The sequence below is a fragment of the Hemitrygon akajei genome, chromosome 22, assembly GCF_048418815.1.
Source record: "Hemitrygon akajei chromosome 22, sHemAka1.3, whole genome shotgun sequence".
Classification (NCBI taxonomy): domain Eukaryota; kingdom Metazoa; phylum Chordata; class Chondrichthyes; order Myliobatiformes; family Dasyatidae; genus Hemitrygon; species Hemitrygon akajei.
In genome coordinates this window covers 49,824,713-49,843,118 of record NC_133145.1, presented here as the reverse complement: position 1 = coordinate 49,843,118, position 18,406 = coordinate 49,824,713, and the positions used below count along the sequence as shown (strand labels likewise).

General features: G+C 41.3%; 1 protein-coding gene across 1 annotated transcript; it reads left to right on the top strand.

The window, feature by feature from the left end:
- Positions 1–6,783: 6,783 nt before the first annotated feature.
- On the top strand, positions 6,784–11,322 carry sox9a (SRY-box transcription factor 9a). The gene is made up of 3 exons (XM_073026224.1): positions 6,784–7,372; positions 8,279–8,532; positions 8,873–11,322. Exons 1-3 carry the CDS (start codon positions 6,936–6,938, stop codon positions 9,604–9,606), a joined length of 1,425 nt encoding a protein of 474 aa, XP_072882325.1. The 5' UTR covers positions 6,784–6,935; the 3' UTR covers positions 9,607–11,322.
- Positions 11,323–18,406: the final 7,084 nt, after the last annotated feature.

Sequence of the window (18,406 nt, the reverse complement as noted above, 5' to 3'; positions counted from 1 at the left end):
ACAGTATATCCGGGTTCAAGTCATAAGTAGTATAGATTTAGCCGCAAACTTACGTTATTCTTACGCCCACAGCTCGAGGTCACCTTAAAGTCGGTATATAAAGTAGAGTTACAGAACTCCGTGATGGAGAAATTATCGCTAAACCTGGATGTGGGAGGGAAAATGTTTACTCGGCATGGAGTACCAGAAACTCCAGCGAGAGTTTTCCCGTACTGAACAGTTTGGAAAACATCTTGATGTGATTATAGGCCAGTAAAAGAAGTGACAAATATAACAACCTGTAAAAATATATTTGCCCTTCTGATTTTTTCCTATACATTTGCTCCTTGTATCTGAACCTATGGTCTGAAGTAATTCTGATGTCAAATGTACACTTCTGTTGCTGTTTTTTTTTTGCCTCAACTTTACATTGCATGTTCAAACATAGCGTAAAGCAACCAAATAGCGACTACAAATGAATCGGGGTCTGTATTGTCATTATGTGCAGCACAGTAGGTTCAGAACTTGGCTGCAGATTAAACAACAAAGTAGATTTTTCTCCACTTAAAAACCTATTTAAATCTCTGTTATTCGTGCAAGGCTATTTGCCTGACAGTTCATGTGTGAATTAGATTAGATTCACTTTAGAAATAGTTTCAATTTTGACCGCTCTCCCAAAAGATGCCTTTTCTGCCTTATTTTGCGGTCTCTCTCTCTCTCTCTCTCTCTCTCTCTCTCTCTCTCTCTCTCTCTCTCTCTCTCTCTCTCTCTCTCTCTCTCTCTCTCACTCACTCTCTCTCCCCCTCCCTCTCTCTCTCGCTCGCTCTCTGTCACTTTCTCTCTCTCTCTCTCTCAATCTTTCTCCATCTCTCCTATTTTCTCTCGCTCTCTCTTTCTCACTCCTCTTCTCTCTTTCTCTCTCTCCCTCTCAATATATCTCCATCTTTCTTTTTTCTTTCGCTCTCTCTTTCTCTCACTCTCTCCTCTTCTCTCTCTTTATCTCTCTCTGTCCCTTTCTCTCTCCTCTCTCTTTCATTCCCTCTCACCCCACTCCCCCCCCCTCTCTCTCGCTCGCTCTCCCTTCCTCTCTCTTCTCTCCCTCTCCCTCTCTCACTCCCTCCCCATCTCCCTCTGTGACCTTTGGACTGCACGCTAAGCTCAGACCTAGTTTTCTGTTTGGTTCTCTCTCTCGGTTTAATACGATATCACTGATTGAAACCTACCTCATAACAATGATCGCATTGTAATACAGACTGGATAGTTTTCAAAGCTTACAAGGTGATACCATCACGCCGTTTCAGGTGGTTTGGTACACCATTACTTTAAAAAAATAATAAACATCTACTGCCCAACAAGTGACGATGTTTCAAAGAAAACCTTTGGAGAAAATGTCTCAGTTTGTTTGAATGTACTGCAACGTAAAAATGTAATAATCCACTTAAAATAGAACTATTTTGTTGATATATTTGGACTGAGTTCTATCTTGTTAAGAATTCCAAGTACAGCCAAATCAAACAAACGCCAGCATTTAACCTTGTCCGGTTATTAATATAGAGTTATATTGGATATTGTAAAAGCTGAGTTGACGTAATCGACGAGCAGGAAAAGAAATCTGCCAATGTTGACCAACACTCCCTAACTATATTTAAGACCTTACACTGCGAGTAATTACTAATTGATAAGATGAAATCACCACGGGTTTGGTAGCAGTTGCTTTTGAAACCATAAAGCGAGCAAAAGGCCTAAAGACTGGATGCATAATATTTAAAAGATCGGATCGGATTTGAATATCCTTAAAAAAAACCTCTTAAAATACCAACCGAATTGAATTGGAGCGGGTTTTGCTGGACAACAAACGTCGCGCAGTGTACGGCACTGTATTTTACATCAAAGCACATGGCAAATGCTTTTATTGTGTCTGACTCATAAAACACATACAATCTCTTCAAATCTCCTAACAGTTTACCATCAAATAGAGTGGCTAGAGAAGGTGTCCTTTCGTTTATTATAGTACCGAGCATGCGGAAGGAGCGCTCAGCCTCTCCCACAGAGATCTCCACAAGACTGGATACCGGTCCTGATCCTTCTAGTAAAGCTCGCTTCCTCTTCGCTGACGGCACCAATCGAGGTTTAAATTTTGACAATCGGTATTTGTAAGAAAATAAAAACACATATGATCCTGCCCCTGCGCTTTTATTTAACTTCTTTCACCATATGCCACCTTGGTCTTCAACGAATTTGATAAGACCTTACAAGAAAGAAGTTATTGATTTGGGCCTTGTGACCATTGAAATAGCAATATTGTTCATGGATTACATTAACAGCGTTTGCATTGCTTTTAAATGATTAGCAATCTCTTAATTATGCTCCTGTCTGCCATTTGCAGCCTCTGTCCACTAAATATCGCAGTTTATTGCACACCTCGTTCTTGGGATGTTGCAGTCCTGTTTTTTTTAACTGTGGATTAAATCACACCATACGGACTTTAAACATTGGTACCAAGCTTTAAAAAAACGTATAAGGCTGATAGACTCGTTCTGACACATTAATTTCCAACGACTTAAAATCACCCATCTTTCGCATCGTTTGAGCTAATGGTAATTTTTGGTGAAATTTCTGGATGGGGCGTCAAGTTAGTACCAAAGGAATATATTTCGTTTGTGGTGACTTACAAAACAAAAATAACGGAATTGCTCATCATCCTTGTGCAATTCTTGAAATATGCACGATGAAACACTGATTATCTTTTGAACTATTGTTAGCCCATCGCTCACCACCGTCCTATCAGAGTTGCGGCGATGGAAGTGATGGATGGGTGTATTTTCTGCAAGCGTTCGGTACATTTTACACCAGTGTAGACGACAGGAGAATTTCTGGAGTGATATAATTAGTGCTCCCATCCACGCATTCAATAAAAAAAAACACGGTTTGATTGATGGCGATTTCGGAAAATTGACAGCATCCGTTCTAAAAAGGGGGTACCACTGATTTGCAACCCTTTTGATCTTAGCTCAGAAAACACGTGTTCTACACGGATAACAAAAGTAAAACTCCGACGGGATTTATTGGAAAATCGATGTGAAGGTGTATCTGTAAAGAATTTGTAATAATTTTTAAAAATGAAAAAAAAAACATCTATCCCGAATCAACATTAGGCTAACATTTTCAACGGAGGGGCTGAGAATGTTCTAACTGGAACAGTGAAAATGCCGTTCACCAAATCAGAGTTTTGTGGCAAATTTATTTTCAGATAAGCATCCTTATGATCTTTAGTCCATGCTATCTAAAGTTTTTTTTTTGAAGTAACCCCCTTAAAAGTAAACTACTTGGTAACACGGAAAACCAAAACGCGTTCCCTCCACCTTAAAGCGTCCACTATGATTATTTTAGCTTAGTTTGGAAAGTAACAGATTAATTCAAATTCTTGCAAGATTGCTCAGGCGTACAACAGTTGTATCCAACGACACATATACAACATAGAACTAACTGACTTCCAATGCCGAATATGTAAGGAACATAATTGCTTTATATGAAACCAGCTTCGATCCGTGAACATAAACACTGTATCCATCTCAGTTTTAACGCGTTATTTTCATAAATTCTGTTGTATATTCTGCAATGCAAATATATTTAAATGCTGATATGTATTTGTTTAAAACGGTTCAAGTAATAAAAATACATTATATTGGTTTGTCAGAAACGTGTTATAGTGTTTTATCAGTCCAATAAATTACTCATGTGAACCTTTTAACGAACTATAACAACGAATGCAATGCAATGCATTTCGGAACACTGTATTTCGGTGATTTGAAATCTAATTATAATTTCTCGACTAAATCCAGAGTAGTTCTACGCAGCTGGATTCAGTTTATTGCATGCTGGACGACGAAGGTATGTCTCACTGCAGATCATTTCAACTTTCTCCTCCTGCTGAAAAAAAAACGTTTTTTTTTAGTTATCCCCACCGCAGAGCACTCGATAAAAGTCAAACGACATATTTTCCGTGGAGATAAAAAGAAAATGAGGGTCTTTTCGTGCAACTTTTTCCTCAGTTTAGGTTCTTCAGAGATGCTCTCGCTCAACCATAAAAAGGAAAAGACCGTGCACCGAAAAAAAAAGAAGCGTGCTCACGTTTTTTTTTTGTTTTAAAAACCAGTCCAGCAAACGAATGAAGCATATCTTGGGGGAGGTGAGTTCCTCGTGTTGTGATTCTTGATGGGTCAGTGGTTGACACAGTCACACACCAGCCTTCCTCGCTCACTGTGCAAGAGATTTTGTCAAGTTTTTAGGGCCGTGGCGCCACCTCTGGTTCCAATAAAGTAGTGCATCACTAGACGTTCTGCATTCGTGAATTTTGTTGACAAGCCGTTATCTTTAACAGAGATATACAACAGTCATCAATTAGATAATTAAGGTGATTTTACATTGTTTCTATATTGAAGAGGCAGGCATTTCTAGTCCCGCTCGGCAATCCAACAAATTAGTTCCGACAAAACTCTGGCTGGTAAATAGAAAACGGGTTAGAGTAATTTTATTTTTTTTTCGCAGATTCTTCGAAATAAACCTTGTACAATGGCATTTCTTGTGAAGCTTTACCTTTGTAAATCGTATATTATCACAACTGAACGTATTAACGTTGCAACTAGGCTTAATCCCAGAAAGGCGATTTTTGAGAGATTTTATAAGATTTTTTTTGTCATCGTTGAAGGAACATTGAATTATCCAATTACTATTTCACACAGTCTAAAATCGGACTGAAATCCATTCCTTCTGGAAAATAAAAGCGATGCAAGAACGTTCAAAAGTTTCGATGATTTTTTTTGTTCTTTAAAGGAGAAAAGCTATTGACAAGAACTTCCGAGAGCCAAACTGCGCCGGATGCGTTTCTTGAATAATTTAACTTGTTAAACTATTCTTATCACGAAAAGCAAAAAAAAAGTTGTTGCCGGGAAGGCGTTCAGTCACAGCATCCAAAAACCCATTAAAGTCATTATTAACGTGTCCTGAATAATAACAACTCTCATTAAAGTGGCTAATTTATTTAGCTCTGTGAAAGATGCAATTAAAATCCCAAGTAGAAGCAGTCGTTTTAATCAGGACATTTTTTGAGTCTGCAATAACTCTATTTAGTACATATGCCCTAAAACATATCGAAAGTGTTTTTAAACAAATGTTTTGAAATGTAATGACTGCAATAAGTTTTTTATCAACTTCTTTCTTGGGCTGTTCAGAAATTTAATTACTATTAATTTTAATTGATGGAGCATTGTATTAAGATGCGCGTTCCGAGTGAATCCAGAAAAAGGGTGGAGAAGGCGGCACATTCCCAATGAAGCTTTCACCAGCCAAAAACGCTTAGATTATTTTCCATTAAACCCGATGGAAGGATTCCCCAAAATTCAAAACTATTTGGATTCTTCACAAGTCAAACAGGCACCCACCGTCTCCCCAAGACAGACTCATCTGTCAAAGCACTGAACAGAACGTGATCCCGAAAAACTATTGGCCACATCGTTACACTTCTAAGAAACTTCTCTTTTGTTACCGATCTTGCACTTGCTTCGAGCTGCTTCAACTGCACAGCCTCTGACTTTTTTTGCAACGAAACTCGTAAAATGGACACTTTAGCTCGGGAGAGATACACACACGGAGTTGGGATTAGAATCGAATGGGACTTTTAGCAAATCTGCAGAACGACTCCAACTACCTTTCTGGGGTTTTTTTTTACCGCACTGGCATGCATACATGTTAGTGAAACCCGCATCTATATCGGAACCAAGAGCACACGCTGATAAGGCATGTTGTTATGCCATATGTTCAATAATTGCTTCATACGGCACGGAGGCATCATGCATTTACTGATAACTATCTAATTCCTTTTGTGACTTAAATTTTGATCAGTTCGATTGTGCATTTCCCATGCCCGAACTTATATAAACTCCAGATATCAGGATAGTGCCTCCGGTAATCTGCACAGAGCGATGGCCATTTGAGTTTTATTAACCAGGAATATGGCGATTTGAAAATGTACTGACCCAGTGTTTCTGACACCCATATCGCGTATCACGCTACGACATGGAGCGCCAGGGTCACGGCGCGTAGGGAGCGAGCCGAGGGTCGAATCTTCATCTCAGACCGAAGAATTTCATTATCCTGCACAGATGAAACGCACCTCAAGCGCAAAGCCAACTAATCGCTAGGGCTGGCCATTGCCACAGCAAGCAAGGGCATCACCTGATTTATGGGACTGGAGGAATTTGATTAGATCGCGGAGTATGGCGCTTTTGCAGGAGAATGCAGTCTTACAGATTGACACTCCGATCCAACTCTTTAAAAAAAAACAATTTGGTATTAAGCGAGGCAAGATTCCTATCTCAAGAATATAGGGTAAATCTCTCAAATAAACTTCAGTAACTTCGCCTAAGGATCAGAGGACAATACGCTCAACTATTTCCTGTTTACAAAAGTAATGCGCGTTCTCAAATGGAACAGACTATCTTAATATATAATATAGGCACAACAATGGAGCCAAAAGTACAGCTCTGCCACTGAAGCTACCGGTATCTGTCGCCTGATCTAATTACATCACGTCAAAAAAAAGACTGCAGCGTGGATTTGGATCGATCTTCGATTTCCAGCTGAGCCCCGAGACATTTTCCTCGGACTCCTCCCCCTCCCTGTCACTTAAACTTTACACCAATTGCAGGGTCGGAAGTCTCTAAGCGGTTTCCTCCGATTGGTGAAGGCGAGTTTGTCCCCCTCTATTTAGCAAGTCCAATATACTCAGAAGACTGCCCGAGTTTCAGCTACAGACAGAGTTGGTTACAGCTCCAAGCGGATTGCGGAGTTTCTTTCTCCCCACAGAGGGAAGGAGAAAAAGTTTGAAGCAAGCTTGCTCCTTGCTATTTTATTTCCTCCCAGTTGCTTAGTGCAGGCGCCTCTCTCCTTTTTTTTGCATGAATCTCCTCAATCCCTTCCTGAAAATGACAGAGGAACACGAGAAAGCTCTCTCAGACGCGCCCAGCCCGACTATGTCTGAGGAGTCGACCGGTTCCCCATGCGGATCTGGCACAGGGTCGGACGCCGAGGATACCAAACCCAGCCACGGCGACCAGGACGATCTGTGCAGTCAGAGTCTGGACTCCAAGAAAGAGGAAGACGACAAGTTCCCGGCGTGTATCCGGGAAGCCGTGACCCAGGTGCTGAAGGGATACGACTGGACGCTAGTGCCCATGCCAGTCCGTGTCAATGGCTCATCCAAGAACAAACCTCATGTCAAACGACCCATGAATGCCTTCATGGTTTGGGCTCAGGCAGCGCGCAGGAAGTTGGCAGACCAGTACCCTCATCTGCACAATGCAGAACTGAGCAAAACTCTCGGCAAACTCTGGAGGTGAGCGGCTCAAGCTCGCGCTTTTAATAAAATAATTCGAGTTGAAGGTTGGCAGTGGAATAGTTAAAGTGCATGGTATTAATTATAATAATCCCGGATTTGCTTAAATAATAATACGCACACAACCTTTTTCAAATAATGTAAATTCATTATTTAATATGGGAAAAACGAGATTTCCGATTTAAAAAGTAGTTACATGATGCATGAATGCAGGTAGACGGCGATTCTCCTGACCACCGTTACTGTGCGCGCTTTACTCCGTCTAATCTAATTCCCTGCACTTATTGTATGAAGAACTGCTGAATTTTAATGCGTGGAATGATTAAGGATTGTCTGCAGATAGGCAAAAATAGTCATTACCCTCGTCAGTATAGTTTTCCCGTGGACGGTGGCTTGCATGAATTGATTGTGCGGCGCACCGTGCAAAAATGAAAGTTGTTGCGCTTTTCTCCGCGATTGAAGTTTGTGTCTATCTGCTGCGGGGAGGGCTGGGAATCAAAACTAGTGTGGTTGGTTTCATAGAGTGTGTGGGATGTGAGATGGAGGGGGGGGGGTGGAATGTCCTTCGCTAGTGTTTGTCCCAATCGAACCTGTCTTGGCGCGCGTAATTGAAAGGAGACTTGTCAAAAATCGATCCGATCGGATTCCTTCACAGTTCATTAAGCCTCCTCCCCAGCCTTCCCCCGCCCTCAGCTCCAAAACATTTAGTCTGAACCTGTCCCGGCAGAGATTCGCGGATCCGCCTGAGCTTCGCAGCCAATTGTGCAAAGTTAAAACTTTTAGACTCCTGGTCGCTGAGGTGCAACTCATTTGTGCCGTTAAAACCCACGCTGGTGCAGAAATTTTTGAACTCGGTTGAGGAGATCGCGCATTGTTAACTGTGTGGCTCTCTTGGGCTTCCCGCAGATTGCTTAATGAAGGTGAAAAGCGCCCTTTCGTGGAGGAGGCCGAGCGGCTACGAGTTCAGCATAAGAAGGATCACCCCGACTACAAATACCAGCCGAGGCGGAGGAAATCGGTGAAGAACGGCCAGGGGGAGAGCGAAGAGGGAACCGAGCAGACCCACATCACCCCCAATGCTCTGTTCAAAGCTCTGCAGGCGGATTCGCCGCACTCCGCCTCCAGCATGAGCGACGTGCATTCCCCCGGGGAACACTCAGGTGAGTCAGTAGTAGGAGCAGTGGAGGGAATGAAGGCAACTGAAACATTAACAGTCAGAAGTTAAAGCGAGGAGATTCTGCAGATGCTGGAAATCTTGAGCGACACCCACAAAATTCTGGAGGGACTCAGCAGGTCAGGCAGCATCTATGGAGCGACGGGCCGAGACCTTGCCTGACTTCCTGAGTTCCTCCAGTGTTGTTTTTATGCGTTTTGTCGGAAGTTAAAAGTACTTTTTAAAAAAAATTGAGCTGTGTTTTCAGTGCATCCTTGGAGTCTGTGACCGTGGGTGGTGAGCTGGAGTAATAAAAGGGCTTGTGCTCTCTCGTTTGATTTTTTTAGGACAATCCCAGGGGCCGCCGACACCGCCCACCACGCCCAAAACTGAGATCCAGCCCGGCAAACCGGACCTGAAGCGTGAGGGGCGCCCCCTACAGGAAGGAGGCAGGCAGCCTCACATTGACTTCAGCAACGTGGACATCGGAGAACTCAGCAGCGAAGTCATGTCCAACATGGAGACCTTCGACGTCAACGAGTTTGACCAGTACCTCCCACCCAATGGGCACCCAGGAGTTCCAGGCACACACCCCAGCCATGGGCCCAGTGCCCAGACCAGCTACACCGGCAGCTATGGCATCAGCAGTACCTCGGCCAGCCAGACAGCTCACCCCTGGTTGTCGAAGCAGCACGCCATGACGAGCATGGCCAGCGAGCAGGGACAGCAGCAACGGACGCACATCAAGACGGAGCAGCTGAGCCCCAGCCACTACAACGAGCAGCAGCACTCGCCGCAGCAGATCAGTTATGGCTCCTTCAACATGCAGCACTACAGCTCTTCCTACCCGTCCATTCCTCGCACCCAGTACGACTACCCAGACCACCAGAATACCAACTCCTACTACAGCCACGCCGCGGGACAGACCACGGGCCTCTTCTCCACCTTCACCTACATGAACCCCTCCCAGCGCCCCATGTACACGCCCATTGCAGACACCACAGGGGTCCCGTCCATCCCCCAGACCCACAGTCCACAGCACTGGGAGCAGCCAGTCTACACACAGCTGACCAGGCCTTAATGACCCACTGGTCTAGACTTGAGCGCACACAAGGTTGTTGATGGGGACCCGCAGAGAGGTGCTCCCTGCACTAACGTGAACTGCTGTGAGAAGTGACCAGAGTGTCCTACCACAAAGTGCTTTGCCGTGTCAATTCAGTACTGGTGACTGAACTGACTGCTAAAACAAATAAAACATTCAACATTGCATGACTGAAAGTTAAAGGCAAGTCATTGAATGAACAAGTCTGAACAATCAAGTCAGCTGGTTTGGTCATTTCCTGTGTTTGGACTTATTATTTTGTAGTATTGAACTCCTCTGTGAGGAGAATTTTCTTTAATTTTTTTGAATTTAGTATGTACTGTGTATGAGTCATTGCCATTTGCAGAGTGGGGATTTATATATGTTTTAGCAAATGAAACCTCTTATTTTGAAAGATCAAATGCCAAACCACTTTTGGTAGAATACTTAACGGTTTGCTATTGCCATAAGGCCTATTTTTTTATGAAATAGTATCTTTTTCACTCTATTTGCAATGTCAGTTTTGAAAAAAAACATGTTCCTGCAATTCCAGTCAAAAAGTGATCACAGGTCAATGCCAGAATATAACAAGAGGAAGGGATAGGTGAATGTTTGTACCAATTTAAAGCGGGAATGGCAATTTATTTTTACAGTAGAGGTACTGATAGTTTCAGCAGGCCTCCCCACACACGGTGTCATATGCTGTGTTATGGGAAGGAATAGATATTGAGGTGGATTGAGTTTCTGAGCATTCCTGAGCTGAGAACCACATCATCCAAGCATTAGGTAGCGAGTCTGCAGCTGACATCCAGCTTCCTGCATGAGAACTTGTGTATTACAAATACAGGAAATGTCTTTAACCCTCTGAGTGCACTACGTGTTGTGCACATATGCAGTGTGACAAATTCCGCAGTTTTTAAAGTCTTAAATACTGTCAAATCCTCACTGGTGCTGCAAAAATTGAATTGGACAGCATGATGAATACTAGTTACTATCTTATGCAAAGGATTTATCCCCGTGTCTTGGAGAGTCCATTGCTGTTTTAGTGCTCAGCAGGGAAGAGCTGTAAGTGAACTCCCGAAACATGGTTTAAAAACTGTAAACATTATTTATCTTGTAAAGTTTCTTATTAAAGTGCTTTTTTTTACATCTTGTACTTAGTTCTTTACTGTACAGTTGTGTGGATGCTAAAATGGAAGAACTCGACTTTATTAAGCTGATCAGAAATGTGTAAAGACTGGAAGATAATTTTCAAAGAATAAAAGAAATTGCAAATGTAGTTTACAGCATTTGCTAATTGCTTCAGCTACTACTTTTTGCTAACTAGAAAAAATAAAAAAAACTTTTATAACTTTTTTTACCTGATATTTACAAAAATCTCTTAAAAGTTTTCAATCTATTTTCATTAAGCTGTGGCATGGTTGAACAGATCGCTTTTTAAAAGAAAAGACAACAGGCATTCAGAAATATATATATTTGTTAACAGTTTTAATGGAAAAGTGTCATAGGGATTCAGTAGTACAGAATTCAGTTACTCTGTAATATGGCTGAAACTCTTATTTCTGTATAAAAGTTGGACATTAAAGTATTTCTGTAACTTAAAACTATCAAATCAGATATTTTGCCTTTAGGTGAGTTTGAAAAGACCTGTCTTTAAAGAAACTTACCTTTTGTACATTATTGTTTGCAATAAAAAAGAAATGTATTAAAATATAATATGTTTATGATCTCCTTGTTACACAAATAAGCCACATTACTGAACATATTAAATAGCTTTATGATCAATGTTTTATATACCCTGTTAAATTAGTTCCCCAGCAAGAGTATTCAAATTTTAAACTATATTCTTCCCCATGCGTTTATGTTATCCTTCTTCTTTTGAGGGTTATAAAGATATATATTGACAAAATACCTCTGTCCAGCATTGTTCTTGTAACATCTGCAAAAACATGGATAAAAAAGTTTTGCTTCCAGTAGAAACCTTTGATTTGGACGATGCCTGTCTAATTTGACCATTTGCTCAAACACAATGGGTAGCCCATTAAACTATATGAATCATAAAACAAAATCATGCAAACTGCATAATCTATTCACTAGCTGTTTCTCTAGGCAGTTTTTTCCCAGTAAATGTGCTCATTAATATGCTGGGCAGCCCCATGTGACAGTGCTTGGCCCCATTCACCCTTTGGGTGGTCTGTTGTTATGCAAAATCTGGTGGCTCACCCTTAGTCACACAATTGTCCATAAAACCAAAAAAAAGGCATGAATACAACAGGTTTTAAGTTTTATTTTACAGTCTTACTTTTGAAAACAAAATTAGTTAAGACCAATAAATTTGAACATCCAGTTAGATTATTTTCACTCACACAATTGAACTAATTAATGCTAGGGCCGAAACAAAGTGCTTTTGAAACAGCTTTAACTTGCAGAGTGTTGTATATGGAATACTAAATATCCCTGTTGTATATGGAATACTAAATATTCCTGTATTGTTTAACAAAAATATACTATGTGGCCAGTTATTTGCAGCATCAGCCATCTAGATGCCAAGACTTTGACAACCGCCCCCATCTTGAATGCAAACTTAGATTCCCCTACTTTACAAGTTTTGCCAGTTCTCCGTCAGACTGCTAGATGGAGCAAGCTGTGGGTGTTGGATCACTCCTTCTCGTCAGAGGAGGAGCAAAGAGGAAAATGTCAGACTACTTTACAGAAGGGAACTTATTCTTGGCGGAACAGCAAGAGGCACTGCCAGCAGCATGCATTATACTGTGCATGGCCTTATTCTCCCAATAACCGGAGGCATCGTGGGCAAAGGGGGCAAGAGAGAAACTTAAAACAAAATGAGATCTTTCTATATCTCTTCCTGCATACTTTTAGCAAACAACACTGCTTTCTGCTTCCACATCTGGGCAATTCAGTGCAGCAAAGTACTCGTCGTTCATCTTGTAGTAATTTATTATACAAAATTATTAGAAACCAAATTGATGAATTGGATTCTGTGGATTCCAGTCTTTTCCTTTCTCTTTTGCCTGTACCATACTGGACAATATTTTGCCATTTTAGTCAATAAAGGCAGAGTCCAGGTTCAGTAACTTAGCTGTTATGCAGTTAAAAAGATAAGCGATAAAGGTTAGCTTTATTTGCCACCATGCACTGTGAACAAAATCTGGAGTGAAATGTTGACCTTTTTGGCAGTTCCAAGGATGAGCTGGGGGTAGCTCTCAATTGTCGCTGTGCTTCCCATGCCAACAGACCAGGCCCACTTACCAAACTTAACCCTAAACCGAATGTCTTTGGAATGCGGAAGGAAACCGGAGCAAACCCACACACTCATGGGGAGAAGGCACGAGCTTCGTACTGACAGTGGAATTGGACCCCACTTGTTGATCGCTGGTGCTGTAAAGCATTGTGCTAGCCACTGCACTGACATGCTGCCCCAGTTCTTCACTGTGTTTTACATCTAGACAGGGAGCTGGCACCTGATACTCACAGCGTATACAGAACTGATGTAGAAGAGTCTTGTTGTGATAAATGTAAACATCAGGAAATTGCGAACTTACTTCTGAAGCATTAGCCATCAAATCATTTAAATTAAGTAATCTTGAGTGAAGAGGAGAATTTGTTCATGTTTATTTAATGTACACAGATTCTGAAAAAGCTGTTTTTCAGCTACAGGCAGAAACTAACAGATCTATTCGATTTGATGCATTTTAGGTAGCAAAGCTAGGTAGGCGACGATAACCAGAACAATTTCGGTTTTGCTCATTCAGACAGAGATGATTCTCTTGACGTGTTATTTGACCAAAATTGATTTGGGTGGTTCGCCAGTGATACTACATACACTCAGTGACCACCTAATTAGGTACAACTGTACACCTGCTCGTAATGCAAACATCTAATCAGGCAACTGTGTGGCAGTAACTCAATGCATAAAAACATGACAACATGGTCAAGAGGTTCGGTTGTTTTCAGACCAGATATCAGAATGAGGGAGAAGTGTGATCTAAGTGACTTTGACTGTGAAATGATTGCTGGTGCCAGACAGGGTGGTTTGGGTATCTCAGAAACTGCTGATTTCCTGGGGTTTCACACTCGAGTCGCTGGTTATCAATATAGATTTTGCCCAAATCAACTCCTGAGAGCCGTGATCAATCTAGGTAATTTTTTAAACAAATTCTGAATAGTGGGCCTGTTTGAATCTGTCAAATTGTGACAGGCAGAGATATGTAGAGGTCAGTCATTATATCTCAACTCTCTTGAGGTGCACAGACCACCGCTCCAACGTTGTGTCAATACAAGCTGCACAAAGCTTAGGGGAGGTCCAGGAAGTGTCACCATCTGCCACTTGAAGGAGAGAAGTTCTGTTTCTTTTTAACCAGTATAGATTCTATAAGGATGGGGATGTAGCTGGGGCTTGTGATTGTGTGTGTGTGTGTGTGTGTGTGTGTGTGTGTGTGTGTGTGTGTGTGTGTGTGTGTGTGTGTGTGTGTGTGTGTGTGTGTGTGTGTGTGTGTGTGTGTGTGTGTGTGTGTGTGTGTGTGTGTGTGTGTGTGTGTGTGTGTGTGTGCGCGCGCCTGCACTACACTTTCACTGCATTAGACAAAACACTTAACATGCACTGTACACCAGAGATTCATAGCAAAGAGCTACATTTGTCTAAATTTTTGTCAGTGTTACCCTTATTTCAGGAAATGCCACTTAACTTTTAGAACATTCAAAGAGCTAATGTAATATCTCTCTCTGTAGATACTGAAATACAGAGTAATGGTTAGCCACTTTGATTATTGATCTGTATTGATCCTGATTGCAGGTATTCATAAAAGTCAGGTAAAAAGCACTAGGCCTATTTCCTGAGGTGGTGTACTTCAAATTTTATTAAAATATATGTTCAATGGCCACGTCTTTAGGTACATTTCTACACCTGTTCACTAATGCAATTATCTAATCAACCAATTATGCCACAGCAACTCAATGCATGAAAGCGTGCAGACATGGTCAAGATGTTCAGTTGCTGTTCATACTAATCATCAGAATGGAGCAGAAATGTGATCTAAGGGACTTTGACTATGGAATGATTGTTGGTGCCAGACTTGAGTATCTCAGAAGCTGCTGATCTTCTGGGATGTTCACGCACAACAGTCTCTAGAATCTACTGAGAATGGTGCAAAAAAAAACATCCAGTGAGCAGCAGTTCTGTGGGTGAAAACGCCTTGCCAATGAGAGAGGTCAGAGGAGAATGGCCAGACTAGTTCAAGCTGAGAAGAACGTGACAGCAGCTCAAATAACCACACATCACAATGGTGGTGTGCAGAAGAGCATCCCTGAACCATGAAGTAGATGGGCTACAGCAACAGAAGACCAAATTGACTTCCACCCCTGTAAGGTGGCCACTGAGTGTGTATTAAAATAGCTTGGGTCTATTTTAATGTCTAACTGATGGCTAATGGTGGTCTTGACGTGGTCTGCTGTCTACTGATGCATTGAGCCTGAGTTATGCCTGCTCCCCTGCACAGACCTTAAGCCATCACAAGGTCAGAACAAGGTGTGTCTCTGGCAAGGGTACACTGAACAGAAACAAAGGAAATTGCAAGATTGAAGCAATGTATATTTGTTTGTTTATGTATCATTCCCACAAAGCAGGGGGAGTGGTGGGTAGGAGATTCCACAGGACTATTTCAAAACCACATCATGGGCTAATATTGTAAAAGAAACTTAAGCAATTATCAAAGTAAAAGCAGAGACTTTGTTGCCAAGGTTACTCAAATGGAAGCTCATTGTGTTAGGAGATGAACTTTGATTACATTTATTTTAAATCACATAATTATTCCACATATCTATCAACATCACTTATATGTATTGTCTCTCATTTATACTATTGCCACAACATTCCTACTTAGCCAACCGAATGATAAATATATGATAGACTGCAAATGGTTTGTACCAATTTTTGATCTTAGATTACAAAAAAAAGTTGACAAAAGCAAGACCCATCAAGATGTGATACTGAAATATTACAGTCTCTGAACCTATGCTGACATTTACACCCTGTGAATAACATAAATGTTACAGACAGGTACAAATTAATTAATTGTAGAGCTTGTAACAAGATACATCTGATCACCAGAGAACAAATCGTTTGTATGAGTCAAGGCTACTGTGAAAGCCTGTGGCAAAATCAGCAAACAAGATAAAATTAAAAGTAGGACATAGTAGTTGTGTTGGGTTAAATTAAGATGCAGGCTTAACACTGATGGGTATTTTGTTTCAGAGCGTGAAGAGAGACCTTTTTTTAAAGAAACTAAAATTTATTGCAATGTCTGGATGGGCACAGGAAAAACAGAAGCTGGTCCTGCATCACATGACCTGGGCTATGTAGTTCCACCTTCCACATTCTCTCATTCTATTTTGCAACAACATCTAATGGCACCACATCAGATTTGTTGCAGAATCCCCAAAACAACAAAAAAATTGCATTGGAGCCCCAAAGGATGGATTCAGATTGTAAAATTAATCCTATCATAGCAATGTTTTTGCTTTGAGAAGCAAAACATACTGTACATTCCTGCCATTTGGTGAGACGCACATTTCCATTCACGGAACACAATGTTATTTATAGAATTTTCGAAATGCCACACACGGTAAATTGACCCATAATGGCACATTTCCTGTCACAATCCCTGGTTACAATTCAGATTGATTATTGTTGAAGTACAAACTCCTTGCAGTTGCTCAGATCAAATTCTTTTGTCACAAAATAGCAGCAAGTTCTACAAGGTAAGTAGGAATATCTGCGAGGAAATGGCACATCTAATACCTACGAAGATTGACAAGGAATAGGAGGAAATAGGGTGCAATGGAGCGTCCACATCAGGTCAGATTTTTAAAAATCTTTTAACCCAGTACGTTGAACATTTTTTGTAAACTGCAAGAGTTTTGGTCTTTGAATCTGTGCTGGGTATAATGGAAACAATGGCTGTTTTTTTTATTGGCACAGCTGAGATATTAGGCATCCTCAGAACAAGGAATTGTCAGAAAAAGGATATGGAGATAGTGTTCTAAAAAAGAGAGAAAATACAAACACAACATTCAAAAACTGTCGCGGTCCCGATCTTCAGTTCCCTACTTTCCCCTGATTTCCTTTGATTATGTCACCGTTCCAACCATTAATTTCCCATTTGCTCCTAATTCTCTTTGATGACGGCACACCTGGTTTCCATCAAAACCTACAGCATAAGAACCGTGGCTTTACAACCACTAGTTGCCAGATCATTGGTTTTGCCTGTGTGGTAATTAACGTTTCCCGGCCGCTTAGTGTTCTAGTGTTCTAACTTAGTGCTCTAAGTTTTGCTCCAAGTACCGAGATTTACCATGAAGCCCCGTCTCTCCATGTGAAGGATCCATGTCAAGATAAGTTTTCTAAGTTCTACTCCAGTTTCAAGTTTTATCTGTGAAACTCCGCCTCCATGTCAAGGCTCCGTGTCAAGATCCCTCCTGTTTGCTGTTCAACGCTCACACCTGCATAAGCATCCTAACTCAATCCCCGTGCCTGTGTCCTGCATTTGGGTTCGCCTCATTCATTGCAACAAAAACACTACACTCATAACCAGAAAACAGAATACCATTAATTTTTACACAATGTGACCATCATTTGCAAAGCCCACATTTATTATCTGGCCCTAATTATGCTCGAGAAGATGATAAAGAGCCACTTTGACCCTTAGAGTTACTCCCACAGTTTTAATTAAGAGGATTTCGGGATTTAGACTCGGCGATGATGAGAGGCAAAACTGAAAATGTGCATTTGCAACATGGTAGGGAAATAGAAGAATAACATTTACATTCTATGTTTGAAATGTCAGAATATTTTCCATTGCAAATTGGTGAAAGTAGATGAAGCCCAAGTATTGGCTACATATACTTTGAACTTTGATATAGGTCCTCTGGCTCGTTGTTGCCCGTTGCAGGGCCTGAGGTGTGCATTACATCCCATGTTAGTGTACTGGTTAGCGCAAAGCTATTACAGCTTATGGCGATGGAGTTTGGAGTTCAATTCAACATTACCTGTAAAGAGCCTGTTCTTCACTCACCTCAACACTGAACTGACTCCACAACTTACAAATACTCTACAGCTCATGTTCTCAGTATCGCTCATTTATTTTTTTTATAATTTGCAGGACTTGTCTTCTTTTGCACATTGGCTGTTTGCCAGTCTTTGTTATTTACAATTTTTCACTAATTCTATTGTATTTCTTTAATTTCCAGTAAATGTCTGCAAGAAAATGAATACCAAAGTAATTCATGGTGACAGATATGTACTTTGAACACCTGAGCTAGCTCAAGCGAGGATGGTAGATTTATTTTCGTAAAAGATGTTAGAGAAACAGATGGTGCTTAACAGTAAATTAGTAGTTCCTTGGTTATTATTCCCCAGTCTGTTTTTATTTTAAATTTCCTTTTTATTTAATTAATTGACTTTAAATTCCCCAGCAGCCATGATGGGATTCAGACACATGCTTCTCACGCCAGTGGGAGCCACGCCAGCGGTCAGCACGGCGTTATTACAGCTCAGGGCATTCCGGAGTTTGGAGTTCAGCTCCAGTGTCATTCTATAAGGAGTCTCCGTATGTCCTCTCCGTGAAATGTGTGGGTTTTACCCGGGTGCTCTGGTTTCCTCCCACGGTCCAAATACATACCAGGGAGGTTACTTGGTCATTGTACAGTAAATTGCCCCGTGATTAGGTTAGGGCTAATCAGGGTTGTGGGGTTGCTGGGGTGGCAGGGCTCAAAGGGCCAGAAG